Source organism: Lagopus muta, chromosome 8 (genome assembly GCF_023343835.1).
Source record: "Lagopus muta isolate bLagMut1 chromosome 8, bLagMut1 primary, whole genome shotgun sequence".
NCBI lineage: Eukaryota > Metazoa > Chordata > Aves > Galliformes > Phasianidae > Lagopus > Lagopus muta.
The window spans coordinates 1219255-1242168 of NC_064440.1; the positions used below are offsets into that span (position 1 = coordinate 1219255).

The following is a 22914-nucleotide window of genomic DNA, read 5'->3' on the forward strand; positions in this document are numbered from 1 at the left end:
GCCCCGCTCAGATCCATTACAGAGGTACAATGCGATCCTATGAGGAAGCAAATAGGATCAGTTATGAAAAATGCAGTGGCAATTATACCTACACCACCAGGCAATGCTTTCAGGTCGCACTGTTCACCCCAAGACCACCCAAGAGCAAAGTTCAACCCACCAGCCCTCGCAGTGCTCCCACTCACGTGGCCCCACTGCTAAAAAGCTCCAGAAAGGCAGCCGGGCTATTCTGAAAACAGCACTGCTTTCTGTGTGGAGTCAGAAAGTGAAAGCCCAGGCTGATGGGAGCACCTCATCCTCCTGTCCTGACTGCTACCTCACAGCACAAAGCACCACTGCTCTGCTGGAAAGCACAGCAGAGAATCTCAGAGCTGTGGGGGTTGGAAGGGACCTCTGGAGCTCCCCAAGCCCAAGCCCACAGCAGTTCCCTACAGCAGCTGCATACACTGTCCAGGTGGGTACAAATATCTCCAGAGAAGGAGAATCCTCATGTCTCTGGGCAGCTGTGCCACCATAAGGTGAAGAAGTTTATCCTCATGTTTGTATGGAACTTTTCCTGCTGTAGTTAGCACACTGCTGGCTCACAGTCAGCCTGCTGGCCACCAGGACATCCAGGTCCTTCTCTGCAGAGCTCCTTTCCAGCAGCTCAGCCTGGTACCCATACTGATGTGTGTGGCTGTTCCTCCTCAGATGCACAACCCATGCTGGCTCTTGCTGAACCTCATCAGGCTCCTCTCTACTTGTCCAGGTCTCGCTGAATGGCAGCACAGCCCTCTGGTGTGTCAGCCACTCCTCCCAGCACCAGGCCATCACCAAGTCTGCTAAGGAAGGACTCTACCCCTTCACCCAGCTGACAGCCTCAAGTCCATACAGAAAGTGAAATCATTCTGTCTGCATTTACAACTGAGGTGAGTATGGTGTGACACAGCAAAGGACCTCGAGCCAGAGAGGAACAATCCTCTGAGGGATTTAAAGCACGTAACCTTTAGCAGGGGCTTAGGTACAAGACATTTTATGACACAGAACAGCCATCTACCCACGTGCTGCCCAGGGTCACTTCAAGCTGCTCCCTCCTCCTTCCCCAGCTTCTGAGAGCAGCCCCATCCCAATGCAGACACACACAGCGCAGCACACAGCCCATGCTGGACACGGTGTTATGAACAGCCTGATGGATATGCAGCTCCAAAATTCCCAGAGCCTTTGTAAACCTTTCCTCCTGCCTGCACTGCTTTGTCCCAGCAGCACAATGCCTGCTTTCTCTGCCCCACAACAGCCCTCTGTGGGCAGCCGCCCCTCCGCAGGCAGGCAGTGCTCACAGGGCACTTTGTTTTGACTGATGCTGCTGATATTTCTGCAGCGTGCTGAAGAACAACAAAGCAATTTTCTCTTAAGTTACTGGTTAAGTAAACAGTTGTTCATGCTTACTAGGTTAAAATACCTTGTACTCCTCTACCAGCAGGGTTAAGGCTCTCAAAATACTGCTGGGGGGGAAAAGACAACAAACGTATTTACATTTTCCAGCGCTTGCAAACTGTTTCTTCTCACGCTGGGCTATTACAATGGTCAGGAAGAATAATTCAGAACTGCTGCTTTCACTGCTGTCAGTCATTACTCTAACAGAGAAATGTGACTGAATTAGGTATTGTGAAAAGTTAGGGCTGAACAACATGGTCTCACTTGGCCGGAGTGACTACAGGGAGGCAAACAATGCTCCTGGGCCATGCCTCAGCTCAATGCACAGCCACTCACACCCACCTGCCACGGCGTGCACACAGAGCCATAAGCAGACAGTGTGAGTTCTTCTCACCTGTCAGGTAGTGCACAAGTCAATCAAAGTGATGTTAAACGAGAGGGCATCCCAGGCCTGCTCCTCTCTGATCCCAAGCTCCCCAAGGAATGACGCCGACTCTTCTCTGCAGAGCACAGATGTTGGACAGCCACCAAAGGATGAGCTGCCCTAAAGCTTACTGGATTATCTGAATTCCAAGTGTCTTTTTGGCATTTTCTCTTGTCTTGCAGCAAAATGAGGGGTCTCGTGAGAAATACAATCCATCTTAGGAAAAGCACCTGTGTTCTATTTTGATGTACTAAAATTACTTCCCATAAGGAGAAGCACACAAGCATACCCTCACCTTTCCAAATGCGATTATTTTGGTAAATGCTTACATAATAATCAATTTAGCTGCTTTGCTGGATTGAAGCCAAAGCAGGCAGTGCTTCCTGCAGGGAGTCAGGACTGCTCACAGCCCTTCTGTCTCACAGCACATCGCAGACAACTCTTCTTCCTCCTGGATCTGTTCTAAAACTACCATTATGCCTACTGCAAAGGGAGAAACAGAAGAGTGGTAGAGACCTCTGGTCCTCCCTCAGAAAAGCTTACTTGTTATTAAAGTACATTCTGTATTTCAAATGGAGATTAATGAAAAGCTGAGTAAGGATGGAAGATTCTGCTTCACAAAATGCAATTCGGAGTGCTGTGCAAAAAATGTCACTTTCAGATCTTCACAAAAATGGAATTTATATTTGCAAACAAAAAAAACCAACAAAAACACCCACAATTTCTTTGTAACCCTTTCCATTATGCAATCTCATTAGAGCTGTTGGATTGGGATTTTTCTCATCATATCTGTAAATGTATTCAAGTCATTCATCTATTGGGTACTGCACCTTTAGTAGAAGAGTTATAAAGCATACAAATAAGACAGCAATTAGAAATGCTGAAAAAAGATATGGAAGAAAAGCCACAATAATAGGAAAACAGCTTTTAAGGGTCGTTGAGCCTGCGAATGTAAGTTTCATTTAATGAGAATTTTTTGTTAGTTCTATTTCTGGATGCTCTTAGCAGTTCTCATGCCCAGACTCCTCTGTAAGCACAAGGTCCTTAAAGCTAACCCAATAGTCAGAGGTGCATATATATCCACTGACATATACACAGATATATGTTGATCACAGCATCACAGAAACAAAAAGGCTGGAGAAGCCCTCTCGGATCCCTGCATGAAGGGCAACACATTCCCACACTCACTTCACACCCCCTGGATGGAGGCCTGGCAGGATGCAGGCTGCCCCAGCCACAACCCCTGGGGGTGGAAGTGCTGTCTGAACGGGAGATGGGCACCTGCACCTCACTGCAGAACATGGGAACTGCAGCTTGGATACTCTCCTGTTCTTAGGGACATGGCTTAGTGGGCACAGTGGTGATGGAGTGACCTGGGCTCGGAGATTTTAGAGTCTTTTCCAGCCTTAATTACTCGATGGTACTGCGATTCCCAGCTCAGTGTAACCTTCACCTTCCAGCAAGCACCAACTGCGGCCAGATGTTTCCTGTGCAATCTATTCTCTGCACAGAGGTGCTTCAGCAGAATCTGCTCCACGGCACCAAAGATTAAATGACAGTCTCAAGTTGTACAATCTCATCAACAAGACAGCATCCTTCCTCGAGAAGGCAACAGTGGAAAGAAAGGCATTTTGATGATGGCAAAACTGGACAGCTTCGGGATGCTGCCTTCTCTGCACCCCAGATCAGACATGTGGTGCATGAAGCAGTGCCTGTGTGCAGCAAGCAGAGGTGATGAGGGGCTGCATATGAGCACCACGAGGCTCCCACAGCTCCTGATGCCCACTGCAGGCTCGTCAGCACAATGAAGCACTCAATGCCCACAGCCATACGGCCCCACACCACCCTGGCACGGCAGCAAGTAATGATATAACAGCAAAGCAAAGCCAGCAGTAAGAAACAGCAGCTGTGTTCTCTGTATGACCACATGTACACTCACACCATTAAAATGAGTTTACTCCTCTGAATAAGCACTAGGAAAATATATCTTGTTTTCCAACAGTGCACTCAGCCCACTTCAATTTAAATGGGGCTCAGGCTCTCGGCATCTCCTCTGTGACCCACAGCTCCTGCAAAGCCATCCTGAGGCTAACTCTCCTCATTTTCCCCCAGGCATTCTGCTGAAGTGCATTTGCTCATCCCCTGACACAAATCCCAGGCAACTCGGATAAAACGGTGTAGCCAGTTCTCACAGATCCATGGAAACAAGCACAAAGGACCCAGGAATATTGCTAAGGAAGCCCAGTTGCAAGTGGGTAAATGCAGGGGTGGTGGCAGGGCTGAATAGCTTGGGCAGCCCAAGCTGCCACAGCCACGCACACAGTTATGCTTCAGTGCCGGGAGGAGGGGCTGCAGGGAGCACCAGCACGGGGCCAGCAGCTCACAGACACAGCAGGGCACAGGACTGGCCCTGGCCCTCACCATGGTTATGTGCGACACAGAACTCCCCACCATTCCCAAAAAGGCAGCAGCATTCAGCTAAGCATCACCCAGCTCCCACCTCTTCTGCCCCAAACTGTTCTTTCCCACCCGGATCCCATTTCCCATTACTTACAACCGTTGAGCATTTTTCCCCATTGGGATCTTCTGTACCAAATACCCCCTCGAGCTCCCAGGCTGTCACACACTCCTGGCGGCTCCAAGATATCCAGGTGCTTCCATTTCCAGAAAGGACCCTTCCAACATCATCCCAGTTATTTACTGGAAAGAGAGCGCAGGGCAGCGCAGAGCTGGGTCCCTGCACTCCAGAACTGAGGGTTTCAGTTCAAGTAAGTGAATCCCTTTCAAGAGACACCTGAAGTAAAACCACCCATGTGAACATCCTGACCCCAGACAGAAAAAACCTGGCCCATCAAATCATTTTCAAAGGAAAAGCCATTTTCAAAACGAGTCCTCAACAAGACTCAGATCAGCTGTGGTTTCCCAGCTCAGTCAAACCCTGAGAACCAAATTCTGTTCTCATTTACATCACTGCAAAGCTCAAAGCCTAATGAAATATTTGATGTTCACCCTGATGCAAATGAGAGCTGAATTTGGTCTGAAGTATCCTGTTTTCCTCTTGACTTTATTGCAGGGTGAGCATGAGACAGGAGTTTGGCTTCCTTTGAAGTTATTTCATGGCACAGAGATAGGGTGGCAGAGATCCTGTCTGACCATCCCAGTGGCTGGGATGAAGGAAGAAGGCACACTGCAACACAGGCTCATGGAAACCTGCAAACACAACCTTCAGCCTAGGCTGCTTGGAGGTCCTTAGTATTCCAGCTATAGAACCATGAAGGCTGGAAAAGACCTGTAGGATCATCAAGTCCAACTGCCATCCCACCCCACTGTGCACACTGACCACATCCCAGTGCCACGGGAATGAATTTAAAACATGCTTGAAACTAATACTGAAGGTTGCCCAGGAGGAAATTGGAAAACAACAGTACACAGTGAGAATAAGCAGAACAACTGGGTAAACAGCAGAAGAGCTGAAGGAGGAAACTGGAAAGGTGGAATTCCCCTCCTTGCACAGCTGCTTCTCCTGCTCCATCCAGCAGTTCCACAATCAACAGCCCAACCAGGCACCAGCAGCAACAGAACAGAGCAATACTGCAAGACAAGCTGATGGGGCTACGTAAGAATTTCTGCCCAAGACTGCCACTGGATAAACCAAAGGAGGAACAAACTGTAACTCCAAGCTCCAGCCCTGCAGACCTCATCCCATTGCAAACTGAATGCCTTATTTTCACCCTCCCTGCTGGGCAGGTCCCACCAAGCTGAGGCTGCAGCCCAGCACACTCTGGTGACGACGCTCTGCTCCATCTCCATGTGCTGCCAATCCTCCCAGCACCACAGCTACAGCAGGGACGTGTGCTGGGCAAACACAGCAGATGTAAAACAGAGATTGGTATCTCTTCACCAGAAGCAACTCCCAAAACATAAAAAGAAGGGGAAAAAAAGAAACAACTTGGCTTGTTGATCATCTGCACCAACTACCTATGGCAGCAACGGCAATAAGGAAATAGCTGCTGCATGTTCATACACAGTCCAGCCTGGACTCATCAAGTTTAACCATTTTGGAGCTGGTACGACTAGATTCATTTTCCCTTTGATAATAAATCCACACCTATACCCAATATTCACAACAACTGGAACCACAGCTTGCTTGGGCTGCATTCCCACACCAGTAATTCTGAATACAACCTTCTCAAGTCCCATTAACCACTGTATGCAAACGTGATACACTTGGATGTATGCAGACACAAAGGACAGCTTTACACCAGCTGAACAAACCAGAATGCTTGTGTTAATTTCAGCAGACAGGGATACAGAAACTTGATTTTTGAATTTCCTTATAAATAAAAATTCTACTGATTAAAAAAAAAAAACACAGGAATTTTGCATCTCAAAGGCTTATGTAGACGGCCCTGAAAATGGAGGATCTACACAGCAATTCCAGTTATTTCACCTAAAAACATACAAACACATTCAGTCAGACCTGCAGTAAAGCTCTCCAAATCTCCATTCCTTTTCCCATTCAGGGACACAGCTCAACTGGCCAAAGGGAGAAGGAACAATTCACAGACAGGATTCACCCTGCTGGGATTACAGCTCTAGAACACAACAGCACAGAAAACGATGGCACAGACACTGCTGCTGTCTATGCATGGAAAATCTGCAGCTTATGGAAAACCCTTAGTCTAAGAAATAGAGCTGAACACGAAAGCTCTAGCTGAGAGCTAGGAGAACTAGAGACACACACATGAAATTCTGACAAAGCAGAACACGTACCTCCTTGAAGTTATCAAACGCAGACAAAATGATCTCATGACCTCCTCTGACGAGACAAACAGCAGCCAGGAGCTCGAGGACAAGGGCCTTTGTCCTGCAAAGAAAGCAAGCCAAAGCAGTCAGTGACGAGCTGGTGAGGAATACCTTCTACCTGTTTGCAAAGTGCTGTGCAGGCACCGGGAGAAGTACTTTGCATCCAGTGGTTCAGCCTCTTGAGACAAGCAAACCTGCAGGACACAGAATGCAGAGCAGTGTCTGATCCAGGGTAGTTTGAGCCTCCCGGGATCGTGCAACTCTCCCCCATTTTAATACTTCCCAAAAGATGCACAGATTTACATCACAAATTGTACTTGAGGAAATCCAAGCAAACCAATGGTGTCTGCATCAGCCTGGCAGCTGGCACTGTGGGAGCTCTCCTGCACAAACCCACAGGGGGAGGCACAGGGGGCCCCATGTGGTCCATGCAATCGCTGCTAGGAGCAGCCCATGCCTCAGCCCCTCTGTGGCCAGGGCTTTTAGGTCTATGTGCCCTGCCCTGATGCACATCTCAGTTATTCTCTGTGACAAGTTGTGTTACTCACAGCCACAAAAAATGCAAGGCGCGGTTTGCTGAAGTGAAGCAGGGTGCCTTAGCACACCTCCCCCTCCAGCATCTGAAACCTGGGTGCTGACTGACAGCTAACACAGCGTATCAGGGAGGGGAGGATACAACTGATTGCTGAAAGAAAAGCATGCAACTCTTCGTATAGCTCTGACATAAATAATCCCCAGTTCTCTCTTACAGAGTTCACGTAAGGCAAAAGCACCAATGGGATCTTACAGCCAGATGAGCTGGGAGCAGATACTGAAACCATGCAGACACACATGAAATTAGTCTCATGCTTGAGCATTAAACCAGATGTTGCAGAAAAAGAAATACCTTTTGGCTTTCAAAGTGTCAAGGTTATCTTTGGAAACCAGATAAAATGTTCACTTCCCCAGGAAATTTTACACGGATCACTTTCAATTCTTACTCATCCGTTTTTTTGTCCTGCCACAAGAAGAAAACCCAAGCTCTTTCAGACAGGCTTGTGGAGCTCTCCCTATGGCCCACTGGCAACATCCTCTAAGGGCTGTGAGCTACAGAGATGCCAGGAGGATGCCCAGGTCTCAGCATCAGGTGCAGCACCCACTCCCCTGCTGCATCTGCGATGGGGCAGGGATGGGGCAGGACACTGCTATGCTGGCATCATTCATCCCTTAATCACCTGATTTGCAGACACAGAACACCACAAATGATCACAACAAACTTCCTGTATCCTTCCCATCCATGCTTGCTGACTTAAGCCTAAATAGAAGAGAGGAAGGAAGGACCCACTTCCACCAGGCCAAGGTTTCAAGCAGTACACTGCACAGCAAGCAGGCAGCTCAGGCAAAGGAGTTCTCTCTATATGGTGCAGTGTAGTTTTGTCTCATCCCTGTTTTTCCGTTCCCTAGCAAACACCAGAACTCAGCTCTGGCATCATCAGGTATATGGGATGCCTGCAACTCCAGGTCTGGCTGGATGTAGGTGCCAGCTCACAAATGTGTACAGCGAGGAGAGGGGATATAACCTTGCAGCAATCAGTTCTACAGTGTGATTACAGGACTGCTGCTGTGGTTAAAGAAACACCTGGAACTTAGTCAGGCACTGGACAGAGGCAGAACGAGTATAAAATGTGCTCTTAGAGGAGCTCAAACCTGAAGGTGGCTTCAACAAAATTTACTGCAGAAAATTTAGCTTCTTCAGGAAAACCCCATGCAGAGCTGCTCCTGATCAGCAGGGTCTCCTCTGCACTGCAGCAGCAGTTGAACTTGAGCAGCAAAGGCAGAGCTGCAGAGTGAGCAGCTTCTGAGACCAACGGAACCAAACGGCAATCGCCCATCTAACTGCACTGCAACACAAACTGAATCTGAGTCAGAGCAAAGGCTGATTTTCGCTGCAGCTCTGTACGTAAGTCCATGAAAATCCTTCTACTCTTCACTTTTCTGCTTCTTAAACTCTCTAACAGCAAGTACAGCCTACCTGGGATTCTTGTTGTTCAGGCTTAGTGCAATTTCGTTAACGGCATGCGGGTGCGACATGACCATATTGAATCCATACTGAAAAGAGAAGAGGAAAACATCGTTTCTGCTCTGAAACTGAAATGATTCGTTTTAAATCCCAGCAAATTACCCGTGTCTGACCGGATCTGGCTATTGAAATCACCAAGACACACTCAGCACACTCCTATCTCACACCATGCCCATCAGCTCCCCTGTCACCACCGTGCCCAAAGCGCTCGGCCTGGCCACTCAAAAGGGTCCCAGGGCTGATCCCACCCCACTGCCAGCCCCTCTGCCCGTCCTTCCCCAACACTGTTAACATTGACAGCCAAGCATGCCATTTCCTCTTTAACAGGGAATGTGCAGCTCAGCTGCCAAAATCACTTCTACAACATGCATGCTGCCACGGAGCAACTGCTGCATGCAGCTACTGCGTGAGTCCTGCTGGGTCTGCTTCCAAAACCAAAGAAAGGAAATGCTTTGGAAAACACAGCATGGGTTATTACCACAACTGCACTGTTGCTTGCCACCTTCCCATCAGAGGTAGGGAGCTCTGTCAAAGCTCCCATGCAGCAGTGCCAGAAGCCCCCTGTAAGGTCACACAACTCATGCCAGGCTTTCCTTGAAGCACTTAACTGTTAGTTGTTACTGGTTTAGCAAGAAATTCAGCATCTCAGAAACTACCTGGGCATGCCATGTGACCACAGCATGCCTCCAAGGAGAGAAGAAACTCATGGAAACACGATTAGTTCGGTGCAGTTTATTCTTGGACTCGCAGTTATCGCAACAGCCCCGCAATCGACATGCAGCAAAGTGAAATCTTCTCTTTCCCACCAATGTCTAACAAGAGCACTCCAAAAATCCTCCTATTTCCTCCAGGTTAATGCTAAACTCTGATAGCAGTTACTGTGCAGGTGCACGTCCAATGAGTTAGTGCCAACAGAGCCCAGCACTGCAAACAGGAGCATGCGTGTGCTCTTATCTGTGTCCTCACGTGTGCCAACCGTGCGGGTGCACAAGGACTGTGCCAGGCAGCTCCCAGCTATGCTGTCTGACAATAAGAATTTCATCCTTCACATCAGTTTCACCTGAATCATGTGCAGCTAACCTTTCCCCCCAACAACAACGGTGCTGCGGGCCAGAAGAACAAAAAGGGCAATACCTGGTAGTTCATGATGGCACGCAAACACATGATGCAGACGTGAACGTCGTCTTTCTTACTCACTAGTCTGGAATTTTTCAGAGTTCTTCGGCTTGGCAAAGTATTGTACCTGCAAACAGAAACAGCCTCCATCAGTCACAGGGCTATTCTTAGGTGGGAGGAAGAAAGGAATGGGAATATTCCTCCATTGGGTTTAATGCACACACTTCTCAGTTGTGTGGAAAATCCAAGCAGCAGACATCAGGGAAGTGCAGAGCATCCCGACAGAACGAAGAACTGTGCCTCTATTCTGTTCTGCAGCCGAGCTTCCTGAAAGCTCTCCAAACTGAGGAAACCCAGCCTTTAGGAACTGTCCCCAAACACAGGCATTAATTATCCTAACTGCAACCCCTAGCTGGTAAATCAACCTTGAGTTCAACTCAGTAAGTACATGGAATAAAACAAAGGGAAATCTTTCGATCTGCTGCTTCTACGACATAGTAAATGAAACCCACATTTCAGCTCTTCCCAAGATGCTGCTTATTTTCTTTAAGGAAAACCATGCTTTGTGAGCTGAGCACAGGCAATTGGAGACAAGGAGACAGGCTGCCATATGAAATACATGTATATTCTTACAGCCATGTACAGCGTTGAATAAGCAGCAAATTTTTAATCCTAACTTACTCCTATGTAAGAGAGAGGTGAGAACAAAGTGACAGAGCCTGAGGCTGGTCCTGCATGTCCCCAGCTGCAGCCCAGCAGAGGGGCAAGGCGCCGACACACTGCAAATTGTCACACTCTGAACTGAAAGCCGAGGAAGCAAGCATAAAATTCTGCTGAAAGGCAGGCAGAAAGGAAAGCAGCATGACGCATGTGCAGCTGAGAGCTCTGCAAATTCTGGCATTTGTTACACAAAAGAAATCTGCAGATGAAACTTGACTGGCACAGTAAATACTGGTAAAGCCAAGGCTACTTCAGACAACTGCAGCTTCACCCCACCAGTGCCACTCTGCAGCCTGGGCAACAACCACAGCAGTCTTAGAACTATTAAGGCTGGAAAAGCTCTGTAGGATCCCCATGGCCAAACCTAACTCCCCCAATGCCCACTGCCCTCATCCCTCGGTGCCACATCCCCACAGCTCTGGGACACCCCCAGGGATGGTGATCCCCTACTCCATGGGCAGCTGTGCCACTGCCTGACTGCTCTTTGGGAAAGAAATGTTTCCTGTCACCAAACCCAACCATCCTCTAGCACAACTTGAGGCCATCACCTCTGTCCTGTTAAAGAGGAAGGCTTCTCTTGTGTTGACTATGGGAAAAAACTTGGGGATTTCAGTATCCCTAGCTATGACCACATCCCCAGCCTCAGTGCAAATGAAGCAATGTTGGTACCCAGCAGTGACCCAGAGCACAGCTGCAAACGTTCCAAAGCAGGGCAAGTTGAGCTCTGACATGGATTTCTCTGCTGGAAGAGGCAGAGAGAGCTGCTGCATTCATGCAAGTGTGGGCAACGTGCAGGCAGTGCATGGGGAAGGAGTTGTCCTTATGACTTGCAATGTGGGAACCAAGTGGCATCAGATGCCATTCCCAGGTGATGGGATGAAAGCAAACCTGCTCGCTGTACGGCTCCACAGAGCGCTGCCAAAGCACTCAGGCTGATTCACAAAGGAAAAAGCCACTGGGAGCTATGAACACAGGATGGGCTGACAGATAATCATCCTTAGGTTGGGAGAATTAAATCTGAACTGCCAGAGATGGAAGATGGAAGAATGTACCAGAAGAGAAGCAATCCCCTTACTGCCAATGCTGCTGTGCACTCACTTGCTTCATTCATGCTACTCATTTTGCTTAGAAGTGTAGCTTTAAAATCAGTGATTAACATCATTATTAATAGCCAAGGTTAATAATAGATACAGGAACAAGCAGTAACAGGGCAGGAAAGGGGAAGCACAGGGAGCTCCAGCACAGCACAGAACCAGCCTGGCCTGCACAGAGCTGTGCTTGCACTTTGCCTTCTTTCCCCAGCAGCACTGACATGAAAGAAACCCCAAAATTCAAAGCAGGATTCAGTCAAACAGCTTTTTTTCTTTCCCATAGACATGAATGCATAAATCAGCTCAGGGCACTCCAGAACGATTTGGGTTTGTGGGAAATTCGACCCAGTTTTGCCTGAGCCCAAGAGAGCGCTCAGCTTACTGCCAGCGAGTCCCAAGGAGCCCAGCACACGGACAGGGGAAGCAGTGAGCTGGGAGCAGGGGACTGATGCAGGGAAGATCTGGGTACCTTGGGATTTGGTGAACGAAACCCCACAGGTGCTGGCTTTACCCTGCTGCTCATTCCCTCCTGTGTCAGGGAAGGCTCTATGGGGCCAGCAGCCTCACACCAAGCTGCCTGCAGCGTGTCCCATAATAGAATCATTAAGGTTGGAGAAGCCCTTTTGGATCCCTCTACCCAACCACTCCCCCCACTCCCCCATGCCCACTGCACACATCCCTCAGTGCCACATCCCCACAGCTCTGGGACACCCCCAGGGATGCTGACCCCCCACTCCATGGGCAGCTGTGCCACTGCCTGACTGCACTTTGGAGAAGGAATGCTTCCTAATACCAACCTGACTCTCTTCTGGTACAACTTGAGGCCATTACCTCTTGTCCTGTCCCATCCCAACCATTGGGGTGCTTGGATGCTTTGTGCTGCTGCTCCCTGTGGGATCAGGGATGGCCAAGGAGCCCCAGCTGCATGCTGCAGGAGCAGGCACACTGGTGCTGCTATGGGCCCTTCCCTCCAGCTGTCCCCAAAACCACAATGCATTCCCAGAACTGACACAGAAAAACCTCAAGCATCAATTCACCAAATCACAGAATCACAGGGGTTGGAAGGGACCTGCAGATCCTCCAGTGCAATTCTCTGCAGATGGATGGGATTTTCCTTTTAACCCACACTGTGAGGAGCAGAGCTAAGGAAGGCTTACCTACACCTGTACTTGGGGGAATATTGCTCAGGTGACAGTCTCTTGAGTTGCCTGTAACTCCTGGGTGTCAACACACAGCTGCACAGCACGTGAGCACAACCCATCACTTCCACAGGCAACTCCCTAAATATGAAAAGTGCCTTGATAAAAAGATGGAAAGCCTTTTGCAGTCGTACAGAGCTCTTTGCTATAATGGCTTATCTCAGGTTGGAACTGCTAAAGGCTGCATACATTACTTTCTTTCAAATTTTAATAAGCAGAGCAATGAGATCTGTATCTAGAAGAAAAGAGCCTCCTCTGTGTCTGCTGCACCATCTCCCCCCATTTCAGAGTGCCTTCACACACCTACCATGTGGGAGCTGGGCTCCCCCAGCCAAGAGAATCAAGCACGAAGCTGCAGCTTGCAATTTCCAGCCCAGTGCCCATCAAAGCCACCCTCCTGCTCTGGGGCTGGGAAACAGGCAACACACCCTGTGCCCATCCATGCCTCTGTGTGGCCGGGCTGAGAAACCCACATGCAATCTGCAACTGAGATCTGCAGCACAGAAAAACATCCCCAGCACAGATAGGATTCTGCCCTACATTTAGCTAGGTTTCCCTGAACAGATGCAAATTTCTTCTCACAGGCATGAGTGCCAGGAACTGATGGACTTTTTCTGTGCAGAAACCCTTTTACGATGATGGGATCAGGGACTGTGATGCTTTCTGTCGCTGACTGCAACACCCTGGGTCTGTTCCCTCCCTGGGCAGGACAGGCCAACAGTAGTCCCCACCCCCTCCCTTCACACAGTGTGGACGATCTGCCTTCACTCCATTTCTTGCTAGCAAACATCAAGCATCTGGGCAAGCTGCTGCTTCTGATTTCCTGCCTGCTGCAGGTCAGAGATGCGTCACCAAGAGCGTGTTTATTCTACTAATTCAATTCAGATGGCTCCGCTCTTGTTTTCTCCGCTCCTCCTTTAAGGGAGAACTATAAAACCCTACTTCTGAAAACAGCAGCAGCAGAAACCCAACCACGTGTGGCTGTGTCACACCTTGCAGTGCCAGGCGGTGGGACAGGGCTGGGCTGTGCTGGCACCCAGTGCTCCCCAGGGGGACAGAGCAGCCACGTGGGAGCAGCACCGCCAGGAGAGGATCGAGGCAGGATGAAATGCAGTGCCGGGTCCTCCTCCTCGCCCAGGCTGCTCTGGAAGAACTAGTTCATCAGTTGTACTGAAATGCAACGTGTGAGAGTGCAGAACAGCTCATGTGGATGCTGAAGGCCCACGTACAGCTCATTAAAACACCTACACAAATGAGGATGCTCCAAGTAAAGCCCTTCCCAGCATGGTAGGTGTGTACACAGCTCAAACCAAGCTGCTGCCACCTCTGGCAGCTCTGAGGGGACCTCCATGCAGGGGACAAGGACATGCACCCAACCCATGGCACGGAGCCCCACTGCACAGCATTCACAGCAAACAAAAGCTCCAGCAGCTCTCTGCCAGCACCCCAACCTTACTCCCTACTGCCCAGCAGAGTGGACCTGCATGCAGTGGGACTCCTGGTTCCATTGGGGTTTTGGAGGTGTTTGCAATAGGACGCTGTTCTGATAGCAGACGGGGGCTCTGAAAGGGGGAGGCCCTGCTGTTTGCTGCACACTTGGGATTTCTCTTGTGGATGGGTCTGCTGGTTGTGGGGATCCCGAGTTTGCACTCTGTGCAGGGTGCACAGGGCCCCCACAAGGACTGTGCTGCAGTCAGGGCACAAACACACTGGGTGACACAGAGCAGGTGGCCACGGTGCCCAAAATTTTCCCTTCTGTCATTCCAAACCAAGGCAACAAGGTTTTGAGCCACAAATGCGAAGAGAAGGAATGACCCTGAGCCTCCAGTTTTTGTCTTATCTGATGGAATCTGGGAAAGTCATCCATCTGGAGAGCTGCAGAGAACTTTGCTGCTTTGAAAAAGCCAGAAAAGCAATAGAGACAGCCTGCTTTGGATTCCCCCTCCCTCCCCAGCCACTGCACCAGCACAGAGCCAGCAGCAGTGCACAGAGCCTGACACAGGGATGCAGCTGCACAGCATTAATGGAAGTGTTCAAATGCAAACATGCAGCATAAGAAGCAGTGCCAAAGGGGAGTCCAATTTTTCAGTGCGCTCAAAGCCTATTTTTGGATTAAAAAAAAAAAAATTAAGTTTCTGAATTGAATCCATATAAAAACTGAAATATCTGACTCAGAAGAAAGGGAATTTCTAATGGGCTGGGACATTGCTAAGTCTGTATGAATATTTATCCAAAAGGAAAGTCTGACTCTCATGTCAAAGTACTGCTCTTCTCACTCCCAAAAAGCAGCAAGAAAATCCCCTAAGATTCGTCCCCATTTTTTATTCTTCTGCCCTCATTTTGGTGTTTGCCTCCCAAATCCCTGTGCCTCTTCTTGAAAAAAAAATCTCAGTTGCCAAGGAAACACGGAGCAGGGAATTGGCAAGGTCTAACACTGCTAACGAGAGCTCCAGGAAGTCAAGAAAAGTTACAGATTGAAAACGGAGAGCCAGTCCTGCAAAGGGATGGATGGAAAGGCTCCAGAAGGGCTGTGCTGCAGAGTACCTGGCTCTCTGTGTGGGCACCTGGCTCTGCAGCAGGGCACCTGGCACAAGGCACTCTGCACTTGGCAGCAGGCATCTTGCACAGGACACCCCACATCCAGGGGGGCTGGAGCACCTCCCCTATGAGGACAGGCTGAGGGAGCTGGGCTTGTTCAGTCTGGAGAAAAGAAGGCTGCGGGGTGACCTCATGGCAGCCTTTCAGTACCTAAAGGGAGCCTACAAACAGGAGGGGAATCAACTCTTGGAAAGGGGAGATAACAGCAGGACAAGGGGAAATGGTTTGAAGTTGAGGGAGGGCAGATGGAGGTTGGATGTCAGGGGGAAGTTCTGTGCTGTGAGAGCGGTGAGGTGCTGGAACAGCTGCCCAGAGAGGCTGTGATGCCCCGTCCATCCCTGGAGGTGCTCAAGGCCAGGTTGGATGGGGCCCTGGGCAGCCTGGGCTGCTGTGAAATGCGGAGGTTGGTGGCCCTGCCTGTGGCAGGGGGTTGGAGATTCGTGATCCTTGAGGTCCCTGTGATTCTGTGATTTTGCAGCAGGGCACCATGGCATGGCTACTTGCATGGGAACCATTTGCTGCAACAGAGCTGAGCCGCTTGCAAGCATGCAAGGATGCAGCCCTGCCCAGCACTCCAAGAGTGATTCTGTGCTCATCACCTGCTACCTCTATGTGCACACATCCCAAGGGCTGCAGTGACTGCAGTTGCAGGCATGCAGAGAGCAGCACTGTGACACTGCAGACAGGCAGCAACTCGAGAGAACCACATGCTAAAGACAGCACAAAACGTGTCTGTTCAAATCAAATGTCAGCATTTAATTTGGGATGCGTGTGTAGCACACAGTATTTATAAATTCATCCAAAAATTATTAAAAAATAACTCTTAAAAACACCCCGTGCTTTTACTTTTCCAATCATACATAGCCCCCATCCACAGAAAAGCCACCTCCTGCAGAACACAGGCCTTCGTGCAACGAGGCAACACACAGAAGTGCTGTCAGAGAATCTCACAGTGCTGGGCACCACTGGAGCCCCAGCCCAGGTCACCCCCCAGCCCAGCAGCCCCTGCCCACATCGAAGAGTGAGCCAACACTTCAGCAGCAGCTCTATTTAAAACATTAACCAAGGCACACAACAATTAAAGCTGGGTGTCTCAGGGATAAAACTTTTTGCAATACTACAAGCAAACTAATCTCTTGTTTCAAAGTAAAACGTGCTTTATTCCCTCCTAGCTAAGCCCACTACAGCGGGAAGCTACAATGCAATAAGCACACGGCGTGGAGGCTGAGGCTCCCCAGCACTCAGGGCTGCTCCCCACGCAGTGTGATTATGGGACTATAAGGCATGGGAGCAGCACAGGGCCTCACAAAAGGGGCAGCCCCATGAGGTGTCACCCTGGCACTTACAAGGTTTTCTGGCTCGAGGCCCCATCAGCAGTGTGCCAAGCGAAGCCGCTCCAGAGGCAGCTGGAAGAAAAGCAGCTCTGGTGGTGTTTGAGCTGAAGCTGCTCAGGTAGGGAGACCATGCTGATGGCACGTGATGGCAGGAGGGTCACGGATGCAGAAGGAAGAGTTGGGAAGGGAGGTTTGGAAGAGGGAGGGAAAAGGAGGATGTGAGGAAGGGGATGTGGAAATGGAAAATAAAAAAAGGTAAGAGGGGGATGTGAAAAAAGAAAAAAGGTGGAAGGAAACGAAGAGAAAAAAATGTAAGAGACATGTAATGCATAGCTGACGTGCATTTCTGGCACAATGAACCGCTGACATGCCTCCCAAAGACAGAGAGCAGCATCAGACCCCCTCCTGCAAACTTAAGGCCATACCTCCTCTGCTGAAGTACATAAAAATCACAGCACACCAACAGCACTGAAATCACCTTTGCAGCATCAAATAAAAACAACTCAACTGATTCTGCTGCACTCCACAGCTCACATCTTTTGCCAGCACTCTGTGCCTACCTCCTCCTCTCTGCTTTCTCCCTGATGCCTTTGATACCTTCCAGATACCACACCCATCACTATTCAGCTATGGGTAGCAGTCCTGAACACAAAACACACAGCCCATATTAGCAGTGACAAACCAAAGCTGAGCTTGGGCTGGAAGGCAGCAAAAATCTGCTCACTGCTTCCATCTCTGCAGGACTCCTTTGTGCTCACAGCACCGTGGAACAAAGCTCTACAAAAGCCCACAGAGTCAGAACATGCATAAAGAAAGTCCCATCCAGCACTCTGAGCTGCGGCCCTAATGAACAGTGCTGCTATAAATGCTAGCTAGTCTGGCTTGTAGGAGTGAAGAATTGTAAGAACGTGAAGTTCTGTAACACAGCTGACTGCCATTCACTCCAGGGAAGTGATCTTGCCTTATCTACAAACGGGAAGAAAAAAAAAACCACCAACAAATATTCAAAAAGGGAGACTTCAAAGTAAGGCCTGATGTGGTGCTTGAGTTACCAGAAGGTTTGAAGGATGGAAACGGCCTTTAACAAATAAACCTTGTTCAGCACAGAATGGAATGGATACGCTTTTGGACGAGCCCTTACTGAATGAGGCACCAGGTCAGAGCTCCAGCCTGGCTGGGCCCATGGAAACGCTGACACACAGTTTGGAGAGCAGTAAGTGCTTCCTCTGGGCAAGGCACATCAGACCTGACGGAAACGTATTCTGCATCCTTAAACCACTCAGCCACTGGAAACAGAGGCAGCACTGCTCATCTGACTTCCTCAATCGCTGCCCTGCGCTGTGAGCTTAGCACTTCCTTCCACCTCAAAACCATCGCTGCAACGACAAGTTTCCTACATGTGCCAAGCCTGCACTGTGCAAAGAGGGAAGATGGAAGCCAGTGTAAGCAGAAAGCCCCATGGGCACGGGGTGCCTGCAGGCCTCCTGCACGGCTCGGTGCCTTACCGCAGCGTGGAGTGCCGGCCGGAGCGCGACGCACTGCTGCCAACTGGTGAGGGCAGATTGCTGCCCCTGTGCAGGTCCTCGATCGAGCGGCTCCAAGGCTTGGACTTGTCCATCGAGTTTTCCACGTTGTTCTCCAAGCTTTCAAAGTCAAACCTAAAGGAAATAGAAATGTTGGAGCTGGGTTAGACGGCAAAGATGCACACAGCGTTTTCCTTCCTGTTAAACATCTGCAGATTTTGTAGCTCCCTAAAGACTCTGAAAAGAAAGGAAGAAAGCGATGCAGACTAATTTCCCTTCAGCTGCAGTTCAGAGCGAGCTTCAAATCCACACTGCAGCAAATTTGGCCCCTGCCAAAAGAGGGAAGCTAACCACAGCTCAGAAGGATCAAACAGCCATGCGTTATTGTACTTCAGTGTAAAATAAACTGTGCAGATGAACAGCTTTGTCTTGAAGGAAAGAAGAAGAACGCTCCAAGTCGTCTCCATTTTATTCTAATAAATGGATATGCTGTAAAAGTACAGTTTCCTCCCCTACAGAGCGCTCACACCGGCCCATCAGCCCCCACCAGCCTCAAGCATGTGTGATGTATTACCATCATCACTGAAGATTCTCCTTGATTTCTGACTCTGTGCCCACCATACTGCTATTGCAAGGAAAAACTGCTTGTTCCCCTTGCAGCTCTTGAGGTTATTACTCATGTTTACCACGTTAGAGAGGGAAAAAACCCAGCAGGATAACATGCACGCATTCATATAATTTTAGGAACAAAGTCTTTATACAAACCCATCTTTTTGCTGTGCAGTATTTTCCAGTGTTAGGGACATTTTGAAACATATAATTTTCCTTCATTAATTTTACTGCAGCTCCACCAAGAATCTCATTTCTGTCTGATGGCACATGTACATCTGATGGCATCGTTTTAAAAAGAAACCATCAGCTCTGCTCAAGTTCCCAACTACAATGGTATCTTTAACTCACCATTTATTTTCATACATTTTGTAATAAAAAATTGCTATTGCTCCAATATATCAAAAGGAAAATGTGCAGACACACAAAACCAGATCCTCATCTGAGCATGTATTTCAAACTGTGATCTAACGACTAACGAAAACGGATCTTCTCCTGATTTGTTTTAGCAGAGTGTATTCAATGATCTATTATTACCTAAATGACCAACTCTGAGCTGGCCGGGTGTCAGAATGGCAAAGTGGGGAGTGGTCAGGGTGGGGATGCGGCTTGGAGCACAGCAGGCAGTGCCTGAATTGGTTTTCCACTGTAACTTAAGTCTGAGGAGGCTCCAAAGCTAAAATCCATGTCAGAATGGCCTTAAATATAATCATAGAACCAGGGAATGGCTTGTGGTGGAAGGGATCTTAAAGATCACAGAACCACAGAACAGTTGGGCTGGAAGGGGCCTTAAAGATCACAGAACCATGGGAGAGCTTAGTTTGGAAGGGACCTTAATGCTCCAGCAGAGGCAAGCCTTACTCACGTGACTGCATACTGTGCAAACGACAAGTACTCCACCAGTACATCCAGGCCTTTGTTTTCTTCATTCAAGAACTCCCTGACCCACCTGTTAGAAAAATCAGGAGACATTAAAGCACTTCACTGGGTTTGTGCAACTACTGGAGTTCTTTTCAGAGAAACTGGAGACACATCCATCACAGGAAAGACACCCAGGAAGGAGCAGTGCCAGCCAGGGTCAGATCTTAACACTGATCCAGCCTTTTCTTTTTAAAAAGTTGTGACCTATGGCTGTAAATTTTAGTCTGCCGACTCTACGCATTAATCTGAAATTCAGAAAAAAATGATTATTTTCCAAAGCTTTCAGAAATTTAAACATGTCAAGGTAGGTTTAAATCCCACTCCCAGGCTGTGCAGGAGCTGTGAGCCCCAGTAGCAGGCAGGGAGCTGGGGGGGGACCACAGTGCAGTCAGGTTGGCTCCTCCAGCCCAGCACAGTGTGGGTTTGTTACCTCCAGCCTTCAGGCTTTCAATCTTTTGCAGTTTACATGCTAAAATAAACAACTTGCCATCTCTGTAACACATCTTTTGAAACACATCCTCCAGCCAGGTGAGCAAGATAAATAAACGTTGCCCTCGCCCGTCCCCTTCATTGAGCTGGTGCACTGCATGGGTTCCTCCTGCATGCCCATGAGCCATCACAAAGCCCCACAGTGTCTCATTTGGGATCTGCACATCTCTGGTGGGAAACCCTTTGTGCTGGAAAAGGAGGGAAGCAATGCAGAAGGCAGCCCAGGGGTGCCACAAATGCCCTCGTTCCTGGCAATGAGGGCAGCATCCTGTAAAATGGGTGTAAGTTGGCTGGGCACACACTGGGATCACAGCACAAAAATCAAAGAAACCATACAGCCAACACACCGAGGCTTCTGGTGCTGAGACCCTGAGCAGACAGATGGAACCAGCCAGCAGAATGGCTCCACCTCTTCAGTGGAGTCTGAAGTCCCTGTGATTCTTTTACTTTTGCTATGTGAGAAGAATTTTCTGCTTTTTGAAAGCCAAATACTGGCAACATTACTTACGGCCAGGCTTCACAAACCATATTGTGTTAAAGCTATAAACCAGCATGTTTTAATATACATATTTTTATAGCTGCAATGCTATTCGAGAGCCAATTATTCAGACTCCTGCTCTGAGTTACCAAAGATGAGCAGAAGTTGGTTGCAAACTTTTCATGGCCTAATGGAGATGTGCATTAACCCCAGCACAAAAGGATCAGGGCTGCCCAGCCATCCCTACCCAGGGCCCTTCAGGCTCCAACAAGGGAGCTGTCACTGCTTAGCAGCAAAGAGACATCCTCTGAAAGACATCTACAAGCAGATGTAAATGCAACGAATGCAGAGGGCATCAGAAATTCTTACCCAATGTGGTTTGTTCGCAAAGAGATTTCCAGTTCTCGGAGTACTTGGGTGGACTCTTGGACTCGTCTCCTGAATTTCTGTAACGGAGTGAGGAGGCAAAAATAGCTCTTAGGACTCCCACGATGCTATGAAAAATATCAGCATCTCATATGGCACAGATTGAACAAATACAACATTGGGGTAAGCTGAGAACTCTCTAAATCCTCAGGAATGCTACAACAATAGCCAGGCAATCAACAAAAACAAATTCAGAAAAATAACTTCTGGTCCCATGCACGTTTTTGAGTTTCCAGGATTAAGAAAATGAAAAGCCTGTAGATAAATACACATTTCTTTACAGTACAAGCTTTGTTTCAGTATCAAACTGTCCACTGAGAGCTGCAGTGTGTGGACTTCACCCTCAGCCCCGTGCTTTAATCTTGCTTCTGCAACTCTATACCCACACCAAAAAAAGGCTGCAATTTCTGTGTAATTACCAAACTCGTAGGTGCGAGTTGATAATGAAACACACATGTGCTCCCATGTGCACAGTGTAATAATTTGTGCTCCCAAAATAGCATCTGCAAAATCAGAAGCTGGAAAGAGGCCTTCAAATGGCAGCAGTGAAATGCTGGGCAGCAACACAGCACAAAGATGCTTGGTGTCACCTCCACGTGGGAGCAGCAATGCAGCAGGAGTCCCAGGTTCAGAGCAGGCACTGGGGAGGCAGAGATCCTCTAAACACACACATTAAATGCCCCATCCCAAGCCAGGAGAGCTCCTGAATCCCCACAGAGCCTGCAGCAGGGCTGCCCCAGAGCACAGCAGTCCTGCTCTTCTCCCAGCTGGGGAATACCTGTGGTTTTCTTCCTGCTTTGTGCTCCCTGTGCTTGGAAGTGTACCAAAGCAGCCCCCAGGATGAGAGGGCCTTACTCTGACTTATCCTACCTAACCCATGCAGATATATTATCCCAGAATAGTAGAAGTGAGTAAGAATAGAAGCAGATGGATAATGAGCATCACCCTGGAACTACAGCATTTGCAAACCAACTTGGTCACCATTAGAGCACACACACGTGTGACGTGCTGGGAAAGACTGGTAGGGTTATGAGCTCCTAGGACACAGCGATGCTCCAAGCACTGTGCCCTGAATGGTTTTCAGGAGTGGATGGATTGAGGTGGGAATGGTGAAAGCCCAGGACTCGCCTCACCTTGATGGCCTACAGAAGGTTACCAGCAGCCCTTTTCATGAGGGTTGTGGCACAGCCCAGTTAGTTACCAGTGGCTTACTGGGCTCAGAAGACCATGGCTGGCCCAAAATGAGTCTCACTGTGAGGTCCTGGTGGACACAGGGCTCTGTTCACTTTCACTTTGAAATAGATGGTTGCAACCAGACCTAAGGTTTCTCTGCACGACAGAGAACTAGCTCAGAGTACAAAAACCCAGTGCCTCCTCTCAGAGAGAGCTGATATAGATACAATATAACCACAGGCAGTAAAATCTTACATCTCTAGAAGTAAAGGGTAAAGGGTAAAACAGTGATGTAGCAGGGGGTAGAGACAGGAGCCAGGGTAGAAGGGCACAGTAGAAACAGGCAGCCCGACCCCATGGGGTTTTTTGGCAGCCACGACGGCACTAAGTGCCTTGGTGCCTTACTGGCCCTAGAAACCTCCAAACTGGAATTTCTTTTAACATGTCTGATCTCCACATTTCAAGTTTTCTGTGTCCAACCTCAGCTCAGACTGAGCTGAAGTCATTGCTTTCCTGGGAAGTCATCAGGGTCCCA

At 48.9% G+C, this 22914-nt stretch overlaps 1 protein-coding gene across 8 annotated transcripts in view; it reads right to left on the reverse strand.

Moving 5' to 3' along the window:
• Positions 1-22914, reverse strand: part of FMNL2 (formin like 2) — a 108344-nt gene that overhangs the window by 26794 nt on the left and 58636 nt on the right. For all 8 annotated transcript variants that reach the window (XM_048953342.1, XM_048953339.1, XM_048953343.1 and 5 more), the window contains exons 4-9: positions 21150-21226; positions 19758-19841; positions 18266-18418; positions 9837-9945; positions 8655-8731; positions 6611-6704 (exon numbers count right to left, since the gene is read on the reverse strand). In XM_048953342.1, coding sequence (XP_048809299.1) covers positions 6611-6704; positions 8655-8731; positions 9837-9945; positions 18266-18418; positions 19758-19841; positions 21150-21226 — 594 coding nt within the window. The remainder of the gene's footprint in view (positions 1-6610; positions 6705-8654; positions 8732-9836; positions 9946-18265; positions 18419-19757; positions 19842-21149; positions 21227-22914) is intronic.